General features: G+C 39.2%; 1 protein-coding gene across 1 annotated transcript; it reads right to left on the bottom strand.

Annotated features, from left to right (window-relative positions):
* Window positions 1–1,922: 1,922 nt before the first annotated feature.
* Window positions 1,923–20,897, bottom strand: LOC121508426 (protein GPR108-like). The gene is made up of 18 exons (XM_041785280.1): window positions 20,539–20,897; window positions 16,582–16,701; window positions 14,803–14,853; window positions 14,520–14,611; window positions 14,347–14,417; window positions 13,940–14,142; window positions 12,864–12,926; window positions 12,678–12,779; window positions 12,467–12,600; window positions 9,431–9,506; window positions 9,192–9,265; window positions 8,994–9,111; window positions 8,773–8,903; window positions 6,443–6,486; window positions 6,295–6,344; window positions 5,845–5,928; window positions 5,452–5,573; window positions 1,923–3,388 (listed from the first exon to the last, which is right to left on the bottom strand). The coding sequence occupies exons 1-18, from the start codon at window positions 20,632–20,634 to the stop codon at window positions 3,301–3,303; spliced, it is 1,719 nt and encodes a 572-aa protein (XP_041641214.1). The 5' UTR covers window positions 20,635–20,897; the 3' UTR covers window positions 1,923–3,300.
* Between the last annotated feature and the right edge of the window lie 619 nt (window positions 20,898–21,516).

The raw sequence follows: 21,516 nt of genomic DNA, 5'->3' as shown, positions 1-21,516 counted from the left end.
AAAACGTGGCAAAAATGTGAGAAAAAATGGCTGAATAAAGTAGTGTAAATGGGTTTAAATGTGGTATAAATGGACAAACTGTGGCAAAAATGGATTAAAATTGTAAACAAATTGAAAAGTTGCAAAATTTTGAAAAACGTGGCAACAATGTACTACAAACATGCTACAAACTTGGAGGGAAAATGCTGAGAAGGGGGTAAAACAGCGGCAAAATTGGAAAATTGTGCCAAAAATTGCTGGAAAAAAAGGTAAAAAAGGGTTACAAAGTAAAGGGACAAAAAGGTGAAGAGGTTAAAAGAGAGGGAAAATGGGCAAACTATGGCAAAAATGTGTTGAAGAGACAAAAGGGTTAAGTCACAAAAGAATGGATGAATAAAGTAGGAAAAGGGAGTTTAGTGAAAAGTTGTGTAAAAATGGGCAAAATGTGGCAAAAATTGATTAAAATTGTCAACAGATTGAAAAGTGGCAAAAATAGGTTGCAAAAATGCAAAAAAAAAGGACATAAAATGGGTGGCAAAAATTTTGAAAAGGGGTTAAAAAGTGGCAAAACTGGTTGAAGAGGAAAAATGGGAGATAAGTGGTAATAATGGGGTAAAAGTGGCAAGAATAAAATGGTGAAAAGGGGTTTAAAAAGTAAAAAAAAAGGCGGCAAAAATGGATAATGGGGAAAAATGTCAGAATGGATGCAAATTTTGGTGAAAAGTGGTTGAAAAGAGCCACAAATAAATAGCTCCAACACTAGAACCCAACAATAGCCTGACACACTCTTCAGCTCAAATGAAGAAACTGTTAGCCAGGACATTACAATCAATGCTACTGATCACACACAAATATGTTGCTATCATCTATTAATCACAACTGGAGAGAGCCCATTCACTGGATTTTTCATGGGCAGGCCTGCTTAGGACAAGACACATTTCATCCTATTTTCGATGTGTCAGAATACTGTGGTAATATATAATTAACTGAACACTGTCTAATCTCTGTTTTAAATGCTGGCCTTAAAGGTCAACTGTAAAATCATTTGATTATTATAAAAAACTTTTCACCAGATGCCAGCTATCTCACTCTCTTCTTCACTCTCCCATAAAGCTTTGACTGATGAAGAACCCAGGTAACAGTTGCTGTATGCAGTCTCTCCCATCTCAGCTGCTGAAGCTTTGAACTCCTCCAGAGTAGTCATAGGTGTCTTGGTGAATTCTCTCTTCTCCTTGCGCGGTCTCTCAGTTTGTGAGGACGCCTGATCTAGGCAGATTTACACATAATGATGGATTTAACCCAACTCTGGAGGATGGTCAGTGCCTTGGATATTTTTTGTATCCATCCCCTGATTTATATTTTTCAGTAACCTTTTCTCTGAGCTGCTCGGGGTGTTCTTTTGTCTTCATGGTGTATTGGTGGCCAGGAATACTGATTAGCCAGTGATTGGACCTTCCAGATAAAAGTGTCTTTATACTACAGTGACTTGAGACACATTCCCTGCTCTCAGGTGTTCCCCTTTCTCTAATTGTGAGACTACTAGCACCAATCAGCTAGACCTACAATATGTTGAATTGGGTCAGTCATTTTAAAGGGGGTGAATATTTATGCAGTCACTTATTTTACATAACATATTTTTCTATGTAATTGACTTCACTTTAAATAAGTCTGTTTTCACTTTAACATTAAAGAGATTTTTTGATTTTTTGTCAGAAAAGCCAAATTATATCGACCATGATTGACTGATAAGAGTAAAACATCCAATGGGGTGAATACTTTTATAGGCACTGTACTCAACTTTCAAATTAAGCAACATAAAAACACAACTTAGAGTAGTGCAGAGAAAATGAAAGATTTGCAATAATGTGATCTAGACTCTGTCTTGTTCCATGTTGCTTTAAATCACAGCTGTGAAACAAAGGCATCCATAAAGTCAATGTGAGTCTTTTCCAGAACACCAGCTTTATTGTGACAGTTCACACAGACATAAACATCCTCTGTAACCAGCACTAAACGTTTCTGCTCCTCTGGTTTGTAGACTGTTTCCTGCTGTCCTCTCAGAGCCTGAAGACCCAGCGACAGTCTGTAAACTCTGTACAGGAGCGTCTGCAGTCAAATCTCAGTAGTCTTTCCTTGATTCCTCACATAATCGTCCCCTCAGTCAATTAAAGGAATCAAAAAATCTCATTGAAACTGAGCCTGTGTCACTGTTACTGTCTCTAAAGCCTCAAAGCATTTCTTATCAAAGTGTTATGTGCCTCCTTTTGTATCAACAGTCTTCCTCTGTAAATTATTTACAAATGGCCGTCTACTCCGCCCCGCCCGCCCTGCTGCAGCACACAAAACTGATCTTGTACCATTATGTCTTCAATAATTAATAAAATAAGCTTCACATCAAGAGCAAGGAAGGTAAAACCAAATGCTGATAAATAAAAAAAATGGATTAGGTCACTTCTCAGCCCAGCGTGGCCAAAATAGAACAAAAGAAGGAGAAAAAGGCTGTGTTTGAGCACAATATGGGCCACTGCTCAGGAGACTCATCCAAAATCCTGTTTGTTGAATGACGTCAACCACTAAAGCACTAAATTACAGCAGCAGTCCTTTTAAAGACTGCAAAAATCTCTCCAACATTACAATAATACTGAAACTTAACATTTCAATATAAAAGTAACTGTATTGAACTATACAGGCTTTCACATCTGTATATTTCAATATAAAATTTGAGTTTGAAGAAAAACTAACTGTAGTATTTGGGAATGATCAGTTGGAGAGAAAAATGATTGGTAGCTGTCTAAACTTGAAGTACATATTGACCACCCTTTACCTGAGTGTGGGCCATTGTCTCCAAAGGGAAGAGAAAAACGGTTGTCAAAATGTTGGGTTGTCCCACATTCACACACACATCTGGACTCACATCACACACCAAAAGGTACAGCTAGGAGGCTCGCAGAAGTTCCATTTTTAAATATAAACACGAAGGAAAGCAAAGCTTCCTCTAAAATGATCATTATCTTTGGAGAGAGAGCGAGAGAGAGAAAGAGAGAGAGAGACTGAAGAGCATCAGAGCTCCTCTCCGTAGCTCCACCCATCCATGTGGCAGGAGCTCGTGCTTTCAGAGTTTCTGGGTGGAGTGCTCCAAGGAAACAGAGTAAGTCTTTTGTTTTTTGCATAGCCAGACAGTGGGCTGCAACCACTTCAAGAGTTACTAAAGGAAAGCCGTCACTGTGGGGAGATGTTGGGGAGCCTTGGTCCATGTGTATCCCAGGGGATGTTTCTGTTGGGTCTCCCCCGCCTCCAGCCCCTAAAAACACAGCTCCCTGCTCACAAGGTGGACTCTTTCTGGCGATCACGTCCATTTGATGTTTTCTTGACTTTGGAAATCCCCTCCAATGCACCCGACTCAGTCACTCTAGTAACAAGGAGGCACAAAGAGGAGAGACGGCATGTTATTCAAACTGTCCTTATTATCTAATGGAAACGGCAACTTTCTCCTCTGAGTGAAGTAAACACTGACATTATAGATGTACTTTAGTTATATCTATGACTCTTTTCCTTATTACAGCGATGTTTTCTTCTGTAAGTAAAGTTATTTTGTGTCCCCATCCCTTACTTTTGAACCTGATATTCAAAGAAAACCGTGAGCACAAATGTGCACTAAGACCCAAGGATTAACTGATTAGATTTTGAAGGTTAAAGGTTACAGGTCACGGGGCTCATGCATATCCCTTGCTTGTGAACATACTATTCCAAGAATGTGTGAAAGGATTTTCCTTAAACTTTGCAAGCATGTTCACTTTCATTCAAGGATGAACTGATCAGACTTTGGAGGTTAAAGGTCACCTGTTCAGTGCCTGCTTGTAACGTGCGCATCTCAGAAACCACCAAGGCCCTTTGTCCAGTGTGATCTCAGTGGCCTTCATTTATCTTTTCCTTCAGGGGAAAAATCCATTTATTGGCAGAAGTATGTTTAGTTATATTTGGAGTATTGGTGGGCTGTAAACCGGTATGAATACCATCACCGGTAAAATTTCTGCCAGAGAATGAATTTTTACCACACCGTCAAGTCTGGTTTAACTGTATACAGCAGAGCAGAATGATTAGCACGTTTTGCTCCAGCATTATGAGTGGCCAGGTAACTGACCAAACACCACTCACTCGTCTTCCTGTAATTAAACATGGCAAACGGGTTAAATGACGGTTCTTCTTCAAGTTTGGTGGCTGTAATCAGCGCAACATAGCTAATGTGCGCCCTGTCTCCAATGGCCTATAACATGCTGCATGCTGCTTTGGCCAGCCTCAGTTTGTCTGGAGCTCAGTGCTGCAGTGATTCACTTTACAATGGATTAAACAAATGCTTAAAGGTGTTTTTTTAAACTCCTGACTTTTTTGAGTCCATACTGAGTCAAAGCTCCATGCTGCGGCATTAAACGAGGCCAGAGAGGCAATTGTAAACTGTAGCTGCATAAACTTGCTGGCATAGCAGCCAAAGCTAAGCTAAATCAATGATAAACATGCCACTTCAGTCAAGTTATTCTTAAAGTCTGCAGTTGTGAATTTTCTGGAATGCTTTTATTGGGAACGCCCACATCAGTCAGGAACATCTTAATCCTTAACCCTGAATTTATGTGTGCTGCGGTGATGTCACTTGATAAAGAGATGTTCACTATCAGAGTTACTGGTGTGGATTTAATCTGTAAAGACCCCAGAAAGTCAACAAAGGTCCAGGCTTGCTATAGAGGCTTCATAGGGGCAAGAATAGCGTCATCAGAACAGCAAAACCTGTGCCTCTTCTTGTCAAATACGTCAATGTCAGTCTCAGATCACTAACACACCTCCGTAGTATAAAGATGAACCATAAAACTGTGAATGCAGTTAGAAAGAATTGAACATAGAGAGACTTAAAAATCATTTTTCCATGATTTTGTGCTGAGACATGAGTTGAGTAACACAGCAAAGGCTTATTTCAGGGGGAGAACACCTAAAGATAGATTTAAGTACATTATCATGTTTCAATTTTGCAATATCGTGATATAATGCCATTACCATAATAGGTTAGAAAAATACTGTAAAATGATATGAGGCCTTACTGGCCAGGCCTAATGTGGAGCCAATATGAACCCTTTCAGCTCCAAAACTATTGAACCGTATACTAACAAGCTAATAAGCAGCTGAATGGTTTTAAGTCAAACGGTGCAAAAAGAAAACTTTACAACTCTGTGAATTTTGTGAACACTTTTGGAACAAATGTGATGTACAGTATCCCTCAAACTTATGGTCATAACTGAAGGCAGATGACAACGTAATGCTTAGTTTTTTTGTATTTCTTTTGTTTGATCTACCCTCTTATTTCTGTACATAATATAGTGATTTATAATCTAAGTTCTGTCAATGATGATTGCTGCATGTAGCGCATAGATGTGTGGAATTAAAAGTGGTAAAAAATGAGAGGAAGGTGTAAAGGTGTCTGCTTACACTTCATCCATCTCCACGTCCTCCTCGTCCTGGGGGAGCTGCAGGTACGGGTTATTGGATGCTGGTCTGAACTTGTAACCCGTCAACACGAAGAAGATCAGAGTGGACACCTCCACCAGAAACTGAGGACACAAAAGAGTGTTTCAGACGTTTTATCCATAATAGACAATGAAGTCTGCTTACAGCTGATCGTGTCTGTTTGCTCAGTAATACAGGATATTAAATAAGTATAAGCAAACATCAGACTGGGATACATCCTAAAAAAAAAAACCTTCCTTACAACCCTGCACAGCAGTTGTTCAGTCAGTGGTATGAACAGGATGTGTTTGACCTACAAACAAGAGATCTGAAGTAATAAAGTCAGATTTTATGGTACATCATTGTTGATCTTACCTCGTAGCACCACTGCCACTGGAAAGGCATGGTGACCTTGAGCAGAATGGCTATGATCCTTGTGAAGTAGATGTAACACACAATCTGAAAAGAAGAAGAACAACCAAGGTTTCAGCAACTGCATTTTATATTTTATGGACTGTTATCTTGCCTTCAGTTAGTTAAACTTGTTTTACAAAAAGTACAATGACATACATTATAGGCTTTTGTTCTGGCCCTGCAGCAGTGACTCTGCTGAATAAGAAGCCTGGAGCAGCCTTGCCAACTGCAATGACTCAGTATAATTTACCCATAGAATGATAACTGATGCCAAATTTAAAAAAAAGCCTGATTCATCCCAGAATTATCAGCATAATCAACAACTTTAAAGCTTTAAATGTTGGTAATACAAGAGTATGAAGCAAGAAAGCAAGCCAGAGGAAGATAAATCTGAGCTGAAATTCCTCTTACCATCACATAATAATGCCGGAAGAGTTTGAGCTTCTCCAGATTCATGGCAGCTAAAGAGACAGACAAAGTTAGATTCAAAAAACTGCATAATCTCTAAAACTGTACAACTTTGTGAAAGTTGGGAGATTTGTATGTTGAGGATTCTAACCTTTGCCGTCTGTGCTGGAAGCCTCTTGTAGGTGACGGATTGACCTGCAAAGATAAGTACACTCAGCATGTTGGCTACCATAATGGGTCAACTTACACAACTGTAAATCTAGATTACTGTAACAACAACAACAAAAAAGGACTCCAAAGCTTTTTCGTCCGATTTTGTAAACTTTTTGGCCAGTAAATTCTAAATTTGAGTTGATTACCTCCGCCAAGGGGGTTATGTGATCAGCAGGGTTTGTTAGTTTGTTTGTTAGCAACATAACTCAAAAAGTTAAAAAAGGATTTTGATGAAATTTTCAGGAAATGTCAGAAATAGCTTGGAAGAACTGATTAGATTTTGGGAGTGATCCGGATCACCGTCTGGATACAGGAATATTTTAAAGGATTCTTTACTATTGGGAGATAGGGCTAATGGCAGAGGTCTGCGCTCTCCGAGGGCTTTTCTAGTTAGTTTATGTGATTTTGTGAAGTAGGGGCTGTTAACTATAATAAATATGACAGTTATTCATTGGAAATATACTTGCTAGAGATATCATAGCTGTCATGCATCTTCAGCATCGCTTTCACACATCGACTCTGCCAGTTCTCAAAAATTAACACCACAAAGATGTGAGATGCGGCATGCAAATGTGTTATACAGGCAGTTTGTAGGTAGAAGTGGTGCGACGATGAACACAACAGCAGAGACATCAGTGTAGAGGTTTTAAGACATACTGATAAACCAAGTCCACAACTCTACATTTTTATGATGTGCTATTGTTACTACTCAGAGACAAACTTGTCCGTCAAACCAGCTGGGAAAGAAAATTCTGTTTTGGAAATTGATTTTTAAACCTGTAAAAATGATGCAATAAGATTAGTGTTACAGTTCAAACTGTGACTGTGCAAACTGGTGTCTTTCAGTCAAGAGCGTCCTTGGCTGTAGGTTTAAGCTTAGTTTTTTTAATTACATACATACATACCTGATGAGGATATTTTGACCTAATATGAAAAATTAAAGTGTTACTCACAAGCACTCGTTCTTTCTTTTGTAACGACTGCATCCATGAAAGTAACGAGTTAACAGGGTCACTAGCAGTCCCAAAAAGGTGGAGCTACACACAGACAATAGGGGTTTGCACTGACATCACTTTCAGTGTATGACACGACTACTCAGCCAAGCTGCAAAACAAACACAACTGTCTGCTCTGTGAGGAGTGGGTGAAAACGGGAGAAAAACAGACTAATATCTACTCAAATTAGCGATATTTGGACTTGACAGAGATCCAGACTGTTTCCTGGACTGTGGCTGTGGATATGTGACCACAAATCAAGTTTCTTTTTGTTTATCTGCTCCTGATTTTAAGTACATGAAGCAGAGCCTGAAGGCACACATCAGCTCAGTTCATCAGTGATGGATGTGAAAGTGGATTAATGTAGAAGTTTTGTGAATGGGAAGCTTCAGATCAGTTGATTCTCTGTATTGTAGCTAGTTATTCATCTCCTTCTTACTTTAGGTAACCTTATTCCCTACTGATTTCAGTCACTCATCCTCTCTACACCTCAGCAGCTGGGATGGCATACTCGTGCTGCATGTGACGTCGTATGCATAGCCTTGACAGCCCACCCACCGAGTGAGGGTACGGGTGTCTGTGGAAATGCAAACTATTTTGGGGTTTAGCGTACCTACGTAGACGTACCGAACCATACCAGACTGAACTCAATCCACCACCTCTTACAGGTAATTGTATACAACCTGAGCTCTCTCATTTGCCCCCTAGCAGTATCCTCCAGTAAAAGGTGTTGTGTACAAGCAAGTATATTTACAAGAACACTCATGACGCAACTGAAAATGAGGGGAAACAGCAAGTGTCATCCTCCAGGAAGAAAGAGACACATTCCTTCAAGTGTAAATCCTCTCTCAAGTACCATGGCAAAGATGTGTTTCCTCTAAAGAACATGGTAGAGAAGAAACAGCTGGTTTTCCAACTCATTTAAGTCAATGAACTTCAAAAATCTAGCAAAATTTTGGGAATAAGCTATCTATATGTGTGAATGCAAACAATCTAATTCCCCACCCTCATTTTTTTGACTTCTTCCATTTAGCCCCCTCTACGACTTCTTGACTGTACTTATCAGTACTTGAGAAGTACTGATGAGGATTTTAGGATGCTGTACTGAATCAAATCTGTGCCATGATGGCATTACAGCCCCGAGTGTCTAAACTAAACTCTGTGGAAACTTTATACACTAGTCTCAAGCTTACCTTAATGGAATTTTCAATGGATTTCTTAAAATGGAAAATGGACCTGATACACATAAATCAGACCACAGATGCTCACTGACCAGACAACAGGGAAGAGGATGGCTCCACAGCAGATGAGGTCAACCAGGAAGAGGATCTCCTTCCACAGATAGTACTCGCTGGAGCCTTCCTCTGTTGACTCGATGATGATGTAGGCCACATTAGCCAAGACCTGAAGGAAGGCATGCAAGAAGATCACCAAAACAACTTCACTGAGTTTAAACAATCATTAAATACTACTGTGCCTCATGCACACACAAACCTGCAGGGGGATGACAATCATGAAGATCTTCTTCTCTTTGTCAGACAGGATGTATTTAACAAAAGCCCAGCCGGTGCCAATCAGTGCCAGTGTGATGAAGAGGAGTGCCCCCTTCAGCCTGGAAAACACATCATTATAAACTGTGAGTAAAACCCCAATAAAGTCCTGGAAAAATGTAGCTTCAGTGGCATAACTTACAAGTGTGTAATATAATACATGACAGCCCAGCCTTCAATAGGATGGCCCTCAGTGTTGATGAAGTGATAGTTGATCTGAGAGTTAAAAAATAGAGACACTCAATAATAAAACAAAGACTTTGGGTGTCCTGTTTGTAGAGCACAGACAGAATAAACAGAGACAACAGTGACATTGCCATAAAAGCCAATACACTCATGATAAATGACAGAGGAGACTGCTCTGTGCTGATGTGTACTTACACTGTGGAAAACCAGTGAAGTAGACTTTGTGAAGGCCAGCGCTGCCATCAGCCAGTGGATCTTAAACACGCTATACCTGTATGTAAGAACATGGAAAATGTGTATGACTCAACAAAAATGTGTTTAACAAATATGCCTTCATAAACAAAGGTGATAAAGGTAAGTAAGTAAAGAAAGTGTGGTTTAATGGGTCACTTAATTTCTTTGATACTGATCAGAAACTGTATGCAAGTAATGAATGGAGACGTATAGGCTCTGATTTGAAAAAAGACGTAATTCCCAATGGCCAGAGCCCACATCTCATTTGTAAAAAATAAATAAGCATCTTCTAAAAAAGCTTATGATCCCAACACAGGTGACATACGATTGGTAAATCACACTCCCACTGCAGGAACAGCAACCTTCAGAGTGACCTTCATACTTACAACAACAACATGCAACATTTACTTTAGTGCAGTTAACTGACTGCAAAAAAATCAAACAAACTACAGGCTTTTTAAATTACCTTACCACAACTACTCAAATATAACAATAACAATAAAGGACTAAATTAGAGGTAGATTTAATTATAATAGGAAGTAAACAATTGAAAGAAAGTGCTGCTAAGTGACTTCAAGACTTTTTACAAGCTTTGGAAACACACACTGCTTAATAGATGTATGATGCAAATGTGGTGTCTATGTGTGTAGAGGCAGATAGGCAAAGGTGGACAAAAGACTGAGGAAAGATGCCTATCTTGGATGGTGTTCATTATTGTAATAGATCATGTAATACAAATTAAAAGCATGATCAATATTACAAATTTCTTCCCTCTATGATTGATTAACTAAAACTATCAATATTTTGGCAGCTCTTACATACATTTCCAGATTAAAATAGTAGATTCAAAGTTGATCTAATAGTATGAGAATGTTCAATGGCATCTAAAAACCATGTGATTTTGGGCTGTCCCTGACAAAAGATGACCTATCATGGTGATTTCTTTGGTCGTGGCTCCAAAACAGCGGTCCTATGTTACACTGTGAAAAAGTTGACAAACGGCAATTGTCAAAGCAGCCTGGGATAAAATTCTGACAGTGTCATAAATTTAGGACAACCATCTCACAATGTGACTGCAGCTACAACCTACAAAAACAGACAAACCAACAAACCAACAACCAAAGAGGAATGCAGAAAGAAATGACGTAATTATTAATGTGAAACTGGTGTCGACAAACAAACAAGTTAGCATTAGAGTGGAGACAATGCAAAAAAGGACAGGTTTGTTGGATTCCAGTAAGGAGGAAAATCTTCATCTCAGAGGATTTTCTAAACATGTGAATGCTAAAATTACAACGGCTTTGTTGTTGCTTTGCTTTGGTGTAGGTGGATGATGCACACTGATGCATCGCACATGGATGATGTTTATTTCCTGCATATCTGTGTACGTTGCCTGTGATTCAGTGGCGTTAAGTAGGAGCTGTCATTGTGCAGTCTGCACGGATAAAACTTGATTTCATATAAGATTCATGTCGCACAACATAGCATGCCAGAAACCTAGACGATTTCTAAAAACGCACAGTCTGTAGGAGGCATAACCCATTTCGACAGAGCACCTTGATCCCTTGCTACTACGTAATTTTAAAAGCGGACTAGTGTTTCTCTCACAAAAAGTGTAAATAGTTTTATAGCTCAGGTTCACGCATCAGCCTTCAGCTAAAAAGAAGCCAGATGGCCTGTCTTGTTGATAAAAAGGCTGAGGCTAAGAGATAGAAGAGGGTGGTGGTAGAAGAAACTAAGGAAGGAAAAATGGAAAATAGATGCTGAAGTGTACCAAACCAAAATCTAGCATACTACTGCTCTGAATTTAAGCATCAAATACACAAAAACTGAAAGCAGTAGACAATAATGCCCTGGTTTCTGTTGCACTTGATGTAGTATCTTCCACTAGTGATTCTACAAGCATATATGAAGAGCCAAGGGGTGTTACTGCATTCCCAGGATCAATCAGCTATCATATGTTGAGTTTTAGCATATCATTGATCTCTATGGACGGAAAACTACATTTTTTCAGCTTACAGTTGTCATCAACTCTTAACTTTGACTCAATAATTGTGCTTCAGGTAGTGAGTACAGATGTAAGCAATATTCATTGTGTGGTAAAGTTTCTGCCAGGAAATTCATTATCAGTTATTAGAATAAACTCCTGCAGTGCTTCCAACACAAAGAGAGTACTCAGACAGGCAAGCCAGGTTCTTTAAGGCTACTCAACAATATTTCTGACTTTTTCTCTGTTTAATCCATATGCATGGCTCTCTTGTGTGCAGAAAAGGAAGAGAGGAGGGAATGTACACTGGTCATCTCTCTTGTAAATACACCAATTGAGGTTGACACCTCTTTTTTAAAACAGAAGCTTTTTATACCAACTCTTTAATGTTTTCTGCAGCAAGCAGATGCACTCTTAGTTCAGAAAAAGCATTGCAGTGCATACCATCACCAACAAGCCTCCACTTGCAGATCTCCTGATATGACAACATAATATCAAGAGGAACATTTCAAAGAGGCAGGTCAGGTCATTTGAGACCCCGTAATGCAATGCTGATAAAAACTTAAAAAAGAGTAGAACTAAAAAGATTTGGAATGAGGCTGAGTGTAACAAGCCCCCCTGTGCATTGTGACAGAAGAAGTGACATTATTGGCTCAACATTTTTAATTCACCAGAAACTATCATTTATGGCCCGGTATCTACAAAACAGTCAATTCCAATATGTCTCACCTGTTTTATTACGTTTTAAAATATTTTAAAAAATACTTGCTAATTTGCTGTGCTTACTAGTTAACATGCTAAACTTATACTATAAACCCTGGCATGTTACTTACAGCTCTTTAAATACTGTCGATACAAATCAAAGCTGCAATGTGACTCATGCAAAAAAAGCATGACAGTACAAGCAGTCCTCCTGCAAACCCTACAAAGTGATCTTTATACAAGGAATCAGAAAGATTCTGCACTGTAATAGTGTAACTGTGCATATGTGTCCCTTTTCCCACGTGTACCTGTGCTTCATGAGTGTGTACACCCAGACTAAGGCAGCGGTGAAGAAGACTCCTGCCATGCCAATATAAAGGCGGGACAGAGGAATTTCTGCTGCAGACAGGTAGCCGCCTGGATTCTTCTCTGTAACCTCCACCTGAAGAGGAAACATCATGTTAACCCTTGCACACGCCTGAGCATACATGCACTGACATAATACATACTATAACTTACAGTGAATGAGTAGGGATGTTTGAGCCCAGGCAGCCTGTTCTTACAGTAGTGAAACTTGAGGCTGTAGAGACCCTCAGCCAGCTCACCAACAATAATGTGGAACTGTGAGGGAGACAGAAAGAAACTCTGAGAACACAGTCAACCCCATCAAACTTTAGCTGCAACAAGTAAGAGAAGTAAACTTACGCTGAAGTTGTAAGAGTTGTTCACTCTGCCCAAATCTAAACTCAGCTGTTTGGTCTTGCCCAGCTAGAAGCAGAAACACAATGGAAAACACTTAGTGAGTTTACATGCATATAATAAAAGTTTTTAAAACTGAACTTTTAAAATGCATGGAAACATTTCGGTCCATCAGACTACTACAACTGGAGATCAATTAAGACATGGTCTAAACGGAAGTGTGCACTTTTGAAAGCTGAGGTTTTCCTCCTTCATTTTTGTAAATAATTCTGACCACGTGGCAGTATTGTATGAATCAGCAGTGACCTCTGTAGTCCATTCATACATCTTTGTTCACAAACACAGTGAGAGAACAACCAGCTTGGCCTCCTCCATAGCCAGGTAAACAAAAGTAATAACACTGAACACCAGTGATATCAAACAGTGTGACGTTACAAACCCAAAACTGTTTCCCTAGTCTTACATAAATGCTGTTTACAGAGTTTTTAAAAATCATCACCTTGAAAGGAGCAAAAGGTGCATGACTGACGATGCCGTTTGCATGTGTATGAATGGTCAAAACACAGGAAAAAAGCCCTGCTTAAATAAATCCGTCTGTGTGTGGACTTGCCCTTACTCTTACACATATACGCCTCATTCAGACCCAACCTGGACTCTGTTTTTGTGGATACTCTGTAGTGTATTGACACTTGACTTTTATTGAGAAGAACAGCATAAATGCTGAACATAGCTAAAGTTGTTTTGCTGTCTGCTTTCACATGACACCACAAGCAACAGGGACAACATGCATCACATTTTCCCAAAAGTAAAACTGAAGAATATGTAAGAAATTTTTAAAGCTGTCAAATTTGTACTTGTTTTAACCTTTCAATTTAAAACCAGTTAGCTGCTTGCTAACGTGTTAACACAGTAGTAAGTGGCTGAAAGGGGGCGTAACACCTTGATTCTTCTGTGTTGCTTGTACACTGGGATGAGGACAGTGGTTAAATTAAAAGCCATTCTCGAGCTTTAACTGTACCCTGACTTAACCATGCATGTAAACATTCAGATTTTCACAAGCTGATCCCACAAACACATCTTACCAGGAATTCCTTTTCATCTGTTTTCTTGTCTTCAACTGCAGGCTTTGTCTTTCCCTCTGGCTCGACTTTAGGCTTTGGATCAGCTGCCTGGGTCTCAACAGGGTTATCTTTTGGTTTAGCTGCATCACTGTCGTCAGCTTTTTGATTTTTAGGCTCACCTGCTGCTTCACCAGGATTAGCTGGCGCCTGCCTTTTCCTCTGAACTACAGGAAACCAGGCACAGAAAAAGGACACATCAACCATCTGTAACTCCTCTTGGTGTACATTAAGATGGAGAAGGTGTCAGCTATAATTTGAATTTCCTCATCATATTTCAAATCAAAATCTAGTTATTAAGATAAATGCATCATTCATTCTGCTTAACAAATATGACTGCAAAAGGACTGTGAAGTGTTCAGGACACTAACCTTTCGGTGTTTCAGCCTTTGGCTTTGCTATCAACAGGTTGTCTTGGTCACCCATAGCTTTTACAGTGACACTACACCAACAGAAACCATATCATACAATCAGTATTTATATAACACTTCAAGCTTTTGAAACAGAGTGAAACATCCAAGAACTGCTGCTGAAGCATACATACCTGAGCGTGTTGATATCAATAAGAAAAAGGACGAGAGGCTCTTTATTTGCCACACTTGTCAGAGTGAGAGGGCAGATCTCCGGCTCCTCTGCCTAGAGAAGAAGAAGAAAATCACAGGACGGTAAATTAATCACACATTAACAGTGAAATTCACACCTCCACTGCCTGTGAAATAAATATCTTGATGTTTCAGTGTCTGATATTTACATTAAAAAGTCCATAAAACAGCAATATAAATGAGAGAGCAATGTTAGACAGAAATGTTATAACTGGGAGTACTCACTGTGTAGGACAAGACTCCATTGACTCGAGACCTGGAGAGGCTGAAGCCAACCTGAAGAGAGTTTTGTACATGTGGTCACTACATGGTTTAATAGCATGTGACTCCCTGTGTAAACACTGTATTTCCCTCTTCAGGTGCAAGCATTCATGAATACATTTATGATAACTCTAGCTATTACTATTTAACAGCACACAGATTGTTCCAGCAACTTCTAATACCCAAAGTGAAATCATCTCGCCATTATTGTTGCAAGTGTTAATATCAGAATGATCAGTCAACGTGGTTGTTAATGTAAATCTTAACACAATATTACCATAAGTATGGACATGGAAGGCCTGCTGCTGCGGGCCGTCTACAACTGCTTCAACTACCAAAATGAGTCTTACATCTGTTATCATAAATTCAAGAGCTGCTCAGCTTCATCTGCTATAAGTACCAATTCCAGTCCTTCTATCATCTTAGCTGCTAATGCAAACAGTTGTATAGGTACTTAATATATATTAGGGATGTGTGATATCAGATATCTAATTTTTCAGTATCTCCAAACTCATTTTAGCCGATACTGCTATAAACAGACACCTGGAGCTGAGAGAGGAGTGAGGAAGTAGACGGTCTGGCAGTTGTTTTAAGTTTGACTGTTCAGGAATCCTTTAACATTTAGCTTTAGCCTTCAATCAATCTATAAGAGATTCATGTTCTCAGAATTTTTGCACTTTACACAAGTGCCGGAACTTAGTTTTCTTCAACCCAATCCTTCAAGTAAAATACTTAAAACTGTAAAGTCAATTTTCAACTTCTCACTGTTACTTGGGTGCCTTCAAACATGAGCAGTTTTACTACTTAAGTTAAATTAACAAAAGGAACTGTGCTTTGTGTACAGGGTTTTGTATCATTTCCACCCTTGTACACAACTGTGAAGATTTGTTTGAATGTTAGCATTAAATATGATGCTGCTCAAGAAAACAAAGATGTCTACCCAGAGTTATTCTTATCATTCGGCCTTCAATCACTGCCATTGAGGGCAAATCTCAGCCTTATAATCACTCAACCGAACCAAATTAGGTGGACTTCTTTCACTTAGAAAGCAAATCAGATCTAACTGCAGTCTTTGTGGCTAGTAAAACATCTAGTATGATGGTGCCTGCTCTATTTGCCTTTGGCTGTTTGTTTGAACCCCAAAATATAAGGTGGCTAAATAGAAAACTGTTACCTAAATATATCTTAGGGTTATGAATACAACAAACAAGGGCAGCTGATTAAATCAAACCGTGGAATGACTTTCAGGATGAGGCTGACCTTATTTGATCATTTAATACTGTCTACAAATGACACTAAAACCCAGAGGTAGTGAATCAGTCAGTTCTGACTAATCAACTTCTCAGTAGTAGTAGGCCTAAGCACATTTTCGTACAGTGGACACAATTTACTGTTACAAAACACATCCTGAATACATAACCGTTAATCTTCAGTGGTTTCTTGCTCAAAGGAACATTTCACCTTGTGTGTCCTAATGTGGAGTTATTTATAGTTTCATCCGGCTTTAGCTGCTCTGACAATACATGGCGTAAGTCAGATTGATTCATTATTAGTTTGGATCTTTTCAAAGGATCAAATTAAGGCCAGATTTATGCTAAAAAAAAGCTTCATCCCGTGCATTCACCCTCATCTTTTAATGACTTTTTTGAGGAATCCGACTCTACCTGTTGAGACTTGAGTGGCTTGCGTAAAAACAAGCCATCAGGTATAGCCGAATACAAGGAAAAATTAAACACATCTTACCGGGTTCAGGCTGTAGTTCACCGCCTTATCTGGGATGATCAGAGAATGTAGCTTGACATCAAGAGTCCCATTGGCATAGAAACCAAAGTTGTTGAGATCAACTGCAGACCGAATTTCATTCTGGAAAGAAGAGAGAATAAAAATGAGAGACCTGTGGAAACTACTCACAGTTTTAACCAATGTTCATATCAACATATGAACTTCCTCTTTATTCGTGTAGGTTGTCCAGGTACCAGGATTTTAAAATTAAGTTAAATGATAAAAAATAAAGCAATAACTGTTTAGATATCACAACAACATGAACAAAAATCCAAGGCACTAGGCACACAGTATCTACACAAATACCAAGTCTAAGTACTCATACTCATAAAACATCACAGAAACTGTATTCAGTATCCTTTTACAGCATGATGTTTGACTCAGGAAGACAAGTTCAGAGTCAGGCCTGCAGTTTGGTGATATTTTGACACAAATAAGGATTACCGATGTAGAGCAGACAACAAACCATGCACTTCTAAACTGTCAAGAGGAGAGGTGAGGTGTCTGTTAAAAATTAAACAAACTTTAGCGTGCCGGTAGTCGAGTGGTTAAGGCGCTCGCCATGTTTGCAGGCGACCCGGGTTTGAATCCGGCCTGTGGCACTATCTCCTGCATGTCCCTCCCCACTCTCTTCCCTATTTCCGACTCTTAGAAAAAAAAAATTTAAACAAATTTTTAAATAAATTCAAGAACTGCAGTAACTGCATTCTTGTACTCAGTATTGGGAGTACTTATTCCTGGTCTGGGAAGAAAGGGAATGGGCTCTATGCACAGCAGGGGATGGCATACTTCCGGTGGAGAATAAGACCGTTTAACAACTTCCACCCAATTATACATGCTAAGCCAAAACGGAATCTAAACCCTCCTATACTGCCTTAATTTGTCCGTTTTGTTGTTTTTTTTTTTGGTTTCGATTGTTGTTTGTGTTTACTCCATCATCATCGCTTGGCATCCAAACATGCTAAAATGATGTTTCAAAAACAGATTAAAAGCACTTCTGGACATCATTGCTGCGTGCTGCAATGTACATCTTCAGCTAAATTTCACTCGTCATCGACAGTCAGCTCAGGTAACTCATGCAAACAGCGAGTAAACCGCAACGAATTTGCCATCATACGCCTTTCTCTTCTCCCAACTGGAAGTGTGGGAGTGGTCTAACGCCAAATGCAGAAGCAGTTCATGCATAGAGCCTATTGGTGCACCTCTACAAGGCACCCAAGACAGGAAAATTTAATGGATTCAAATGATCAGAAACTGTTGGGAAATTCCTGTACACGGTCTTAAAGGTCATACATAGTGGTTTAACTTTGAAAACAGGTGTTTTTCCTGTTCTGTTCATTTCATTCTTTTGTAGGCATACAAATTGCATTCCAAGTTAATGAAAATGCACCTTTTTGGAAAGTCCTTTCAGGGTGAAGATTTTCACGAACTCACAGCATTGATGTGCAGATACAGAAAACAAGTTTAGGGCCTCTACCTTCACACTATCAATTACTCCTCTGTTTGATGTCACTGGTGTATTCTTCAATTCCAAGGCAACGGTTGATGCCAAGCTTGAACAAGTGTTAATTTTGCTGAGTGGACTTTTGACATGTTAACATACACACACAGTTGCTTCTCGATTATGATGATCACAGTGACACCTAAAGCAACTTCAGAGGTCATTGCTGCATCATACAATACCCTGAAGACTCAAACTGTCTGTGGTTTTGGGTAAGACTCAGTTTGGGTTAGTGGCACATTTTGAAAAAACAAAACAACAAGAAAATTTGTGTCACCATGGATTTAGTTGTTAGAATAGAATAGAATAATTCTTTATTGTCCACCGAGGTGGAACAATTGTCTTTGGCTCACAACACAGGAGACAGACAGCACTAAAATACAAACACTGTGATACATAAAAACATATAATTGACACAATAAAAACAGAGGTAAGATATAGTAAAAAATAGATTTACCAGTAGAGATAAGATGGGATCTAGTAAAATAAGTAAAACATAGAGGTAGAGCAGTTCAGATCATATGTGTGGATTGGTCACTTGTCGAATTCAAGATGGCGATGGCATTTGGTATAAAGGATTTTTTGAAAGGACGTTTGGCCAGAGGAGCTCTGTAGTGCCTCCCAGACTTCAGAAGCTCAAACTGACAGGACAGAGGATGAGAGTAGTAGTGATAGTTTTTCCATATTTTACGCCTGAAACTTTGTTAACTGTGTTGCTGCCTGCCTTTGCCAGGACACTTATAAATGGGATTCTCAACCTTCCTATCACGTTTTCCTGGTTAAATACGTTTCAGTAAATAATTGAAGAAAGAAGAAAGAAATTGAAGAAAGACTGCTGTTGACTTGGCTAGCCTTCACACAACATAATAGTGCATTTATGTGCTCTCATGTGGAAAAAGACATTTTTGAAATTGTGCTGTGTTTAGACTGAGTATCAAAAGCTGCTATCAACATGGAGCCAGTACTAACACATCTGATACCTACCGAATCTAATTACAATACAGACTTGAATTTGTCATTTCACTACCCTACAATAAACGATACACAACCCTGGTGTTGACTGAATTATTTTAGAAAAAAAGAGGAGAGAAATCTAAGTTTTTGAAAGTACCCACCAAATCTGGACAAAGCCTGAGCTGCGCATAAACACTGGAAACATTTTGATAAAGAAGCACTGCGTGTGTAGGACACTGCTTGCATTTTCTGAGAAACCAATCCTCTCCTAACTGTCTGATGAAATACAAGTCACTTTTAAAGCTTCTACACATTAAGATACAAAGGTTCATTGAGACATTAGAGCATGTAAAAAAAATTAAATCAGTGGTTCCCAAGTGGTGGGTCAGGATCCAAATGTGGGTCACTGGGCTGTTTTCAGTGGGTTATTACCTGGTACCTGGATAAGTAATGATGGCTTTACATCTACACTGTTAAGTCATTTAGCAATGTACATCAGTAACATAGACAGGTGTCCATGGCATTTAGGACCTTGCTGAAGGGTCCACACTGGATGATGGTTGTGCCCAGACTCGGAGTCACACCCCCAATCTCCTGTATCAAAGTCAGTGATGTAAACCACTGACCTCTCCAGCCAACATATCTAGGATCTATAGATGTCCTGCGCAGACATGTATCCATATATTGTATTTCACTCTGTTTTCTTGGACAGGGAGTAAATTCTGGTCGTTTTTCTTGAGATCTTGACTTGTTTATGTCTTCCTGGACCTCAAAAAAGCTACCGTTCTTGAAAACTACAGTTTTGATTTCTTGAGACATTTAAAAGACAACCAAAATTGTGTTATAACAGCAAAACAGAGCTGAAATATAATGATTGCATTAGGTCCAACCTGCAACATTTTTCATTCAATTTATCTTAGGATGTGTTAAAATTTGAGGAGGTGGTTACATGGCTGGACCAGTTGAAAACCACTGAGTTAGACAACCGTTCTGGTAGTTTATAACACTGCTACGACAACGTGTCATAAGACTAAAGGTGTGCTTTAGAGCCCTACAATACGGTCCACATTACTATCATAGCATGGAAAAGCAGTTGGAAAACCACTACAACTTTTTTTCATAAGATATGAGCGTTGGGGAGATGTATTTAATCCAAAAAAGTGAAAGTAAAGTACTGCACACTGTCTAACGTGAACGAATTGCATTGCACACATTGCACAATACTGGATGTTAGGTACTTCTGTTTTTGTTGCAGTGGTATCAAAACAAGTATGCTCGTATCGTTTGATTTCACGAGAGATTAAAATCATGGTATTGTGACAACTCTACTATGTTACAAACATCGTATGTCAAAGCTAATTACAGCATACTAGCTAGCTAATAAAACGCCACCGTGACGATTCTTATCATCGACACAGCATGACTCCCTAGCTATTATAACTTATCTAAAATAGTGCATTTACCTTCAGGGAAAGCTTGTGTATCCTTGCTTTGCATCCAGCTAGTAGTAGTACGAGTAAATATCCAGCCAGAAACCATACTCTATGTGACACAGCCATCACCAAGGCAGAGACCAACTTGCTAACGATGAGCAACTGCTAATGTTAGCTAGCGAGAGTCTGCCAGATGGCTCAATAGCCAGCTAGCTAACAGTCCCAACAGGGTACGAGGTGAGTCACAGCTATGATAATCCTTGAAAAAACAGTTTGGCTCTTTTATCGTGTCGTTTCTTGTCAAATTATACCAACTTGTGCTATGTTTTTAGATTCTTTTGTGCCCTCATCGCATACGGTAGCAGCTAGGCTGTAGATGGCAAACGCTCCCTTCCGGGTGGTGAAGCACGAGCAAAACATTGGACAAGGTTGCGATGGATACGTCATCATCAGTATGTGTACTTCCGGTGTAATGACACGAATAAGACATTGAAAGCGACACCAATCTGCAAAATTTACTAAAGCGGGAGGTTCCGTGTGTTTTAAAGCTACAAAGGATAAAATAAAACGATAATGCCGTATGCTTCCACGTAATAACCCAGCGTTAACTGAAACAGTCCTGTCTAAACCTTGTAATACTTGGCCGTTGCTGGTGACTTGCTTAGTGAGCTTCCGGCAGAAGTGATCACGTGACTGACCCTGGCCCTCCACGTAGGATGAAACCTCTAGGTTGCCATGTATGCACTAGAAATATGAAGTTTGTCATTTTTGACACGTGGAATATCGACTTTAATCAAAGTTTGAAATCAACTTAAAAGGCTTAAAAGCTTCACATCGAGTTAGTATACACAAATTAAATCCATATCCATTTTCAGCATTTAACAGTGTTACTCTTTATGTCTCAAAATGAAAAAGGAATTGAAAAGACAGAGAAACATGGAAGCCCAATTCCCAGAACTAAATAAAGAATAATATATGAAAGTTATGTCATTATTTAAAAACATTTAT

The sequence above is a fragment of the Cheilinus undulatus genome, linkage group 4 (genome assembly GCF_018320785.1).
Source record: "Cheilinus undulatus linkage group 4, ASM1832078v1, whole genome shotgun sequence".
Lineage (NCBI taxonomy): Eukaryota > Metazoa > Chordata > Actinopteri > Labriformes > Labridae > Cheilinus > Cheilinus undulatus.
This window is presented reverse-complemented; position numbering and strand designations above follow the sequence as displayed.

What these genes read in the sequence shown, in the direction of transcription:
- LOC121508426 (XM_041785280.1), bottom strand. Translation starts at nt 20,634, where the DNA reads ATGGCTGTGTCACATAGAGTATGGTTTCTGGCTGGATATTTACTCGTA. An exon ending in TGAACTACAGCCTGAACCCG is followed by an intron (nt 14,854 to 16,581) that starts GTAAGATGTGTT and finishes AACTCTCTTCAG; the next exon opens with GTTGGCTTCAGCCTCTCCAG. An exon ending in ATCCTCTTCCCTGTTGTCTG is followed by an intron (nt 6,487 to 8,772) that starts GTCAGTGAGCAT and finishes TTATCTTTGCAG; the next exon opens with GTCAATCCGTCACCTACAAG.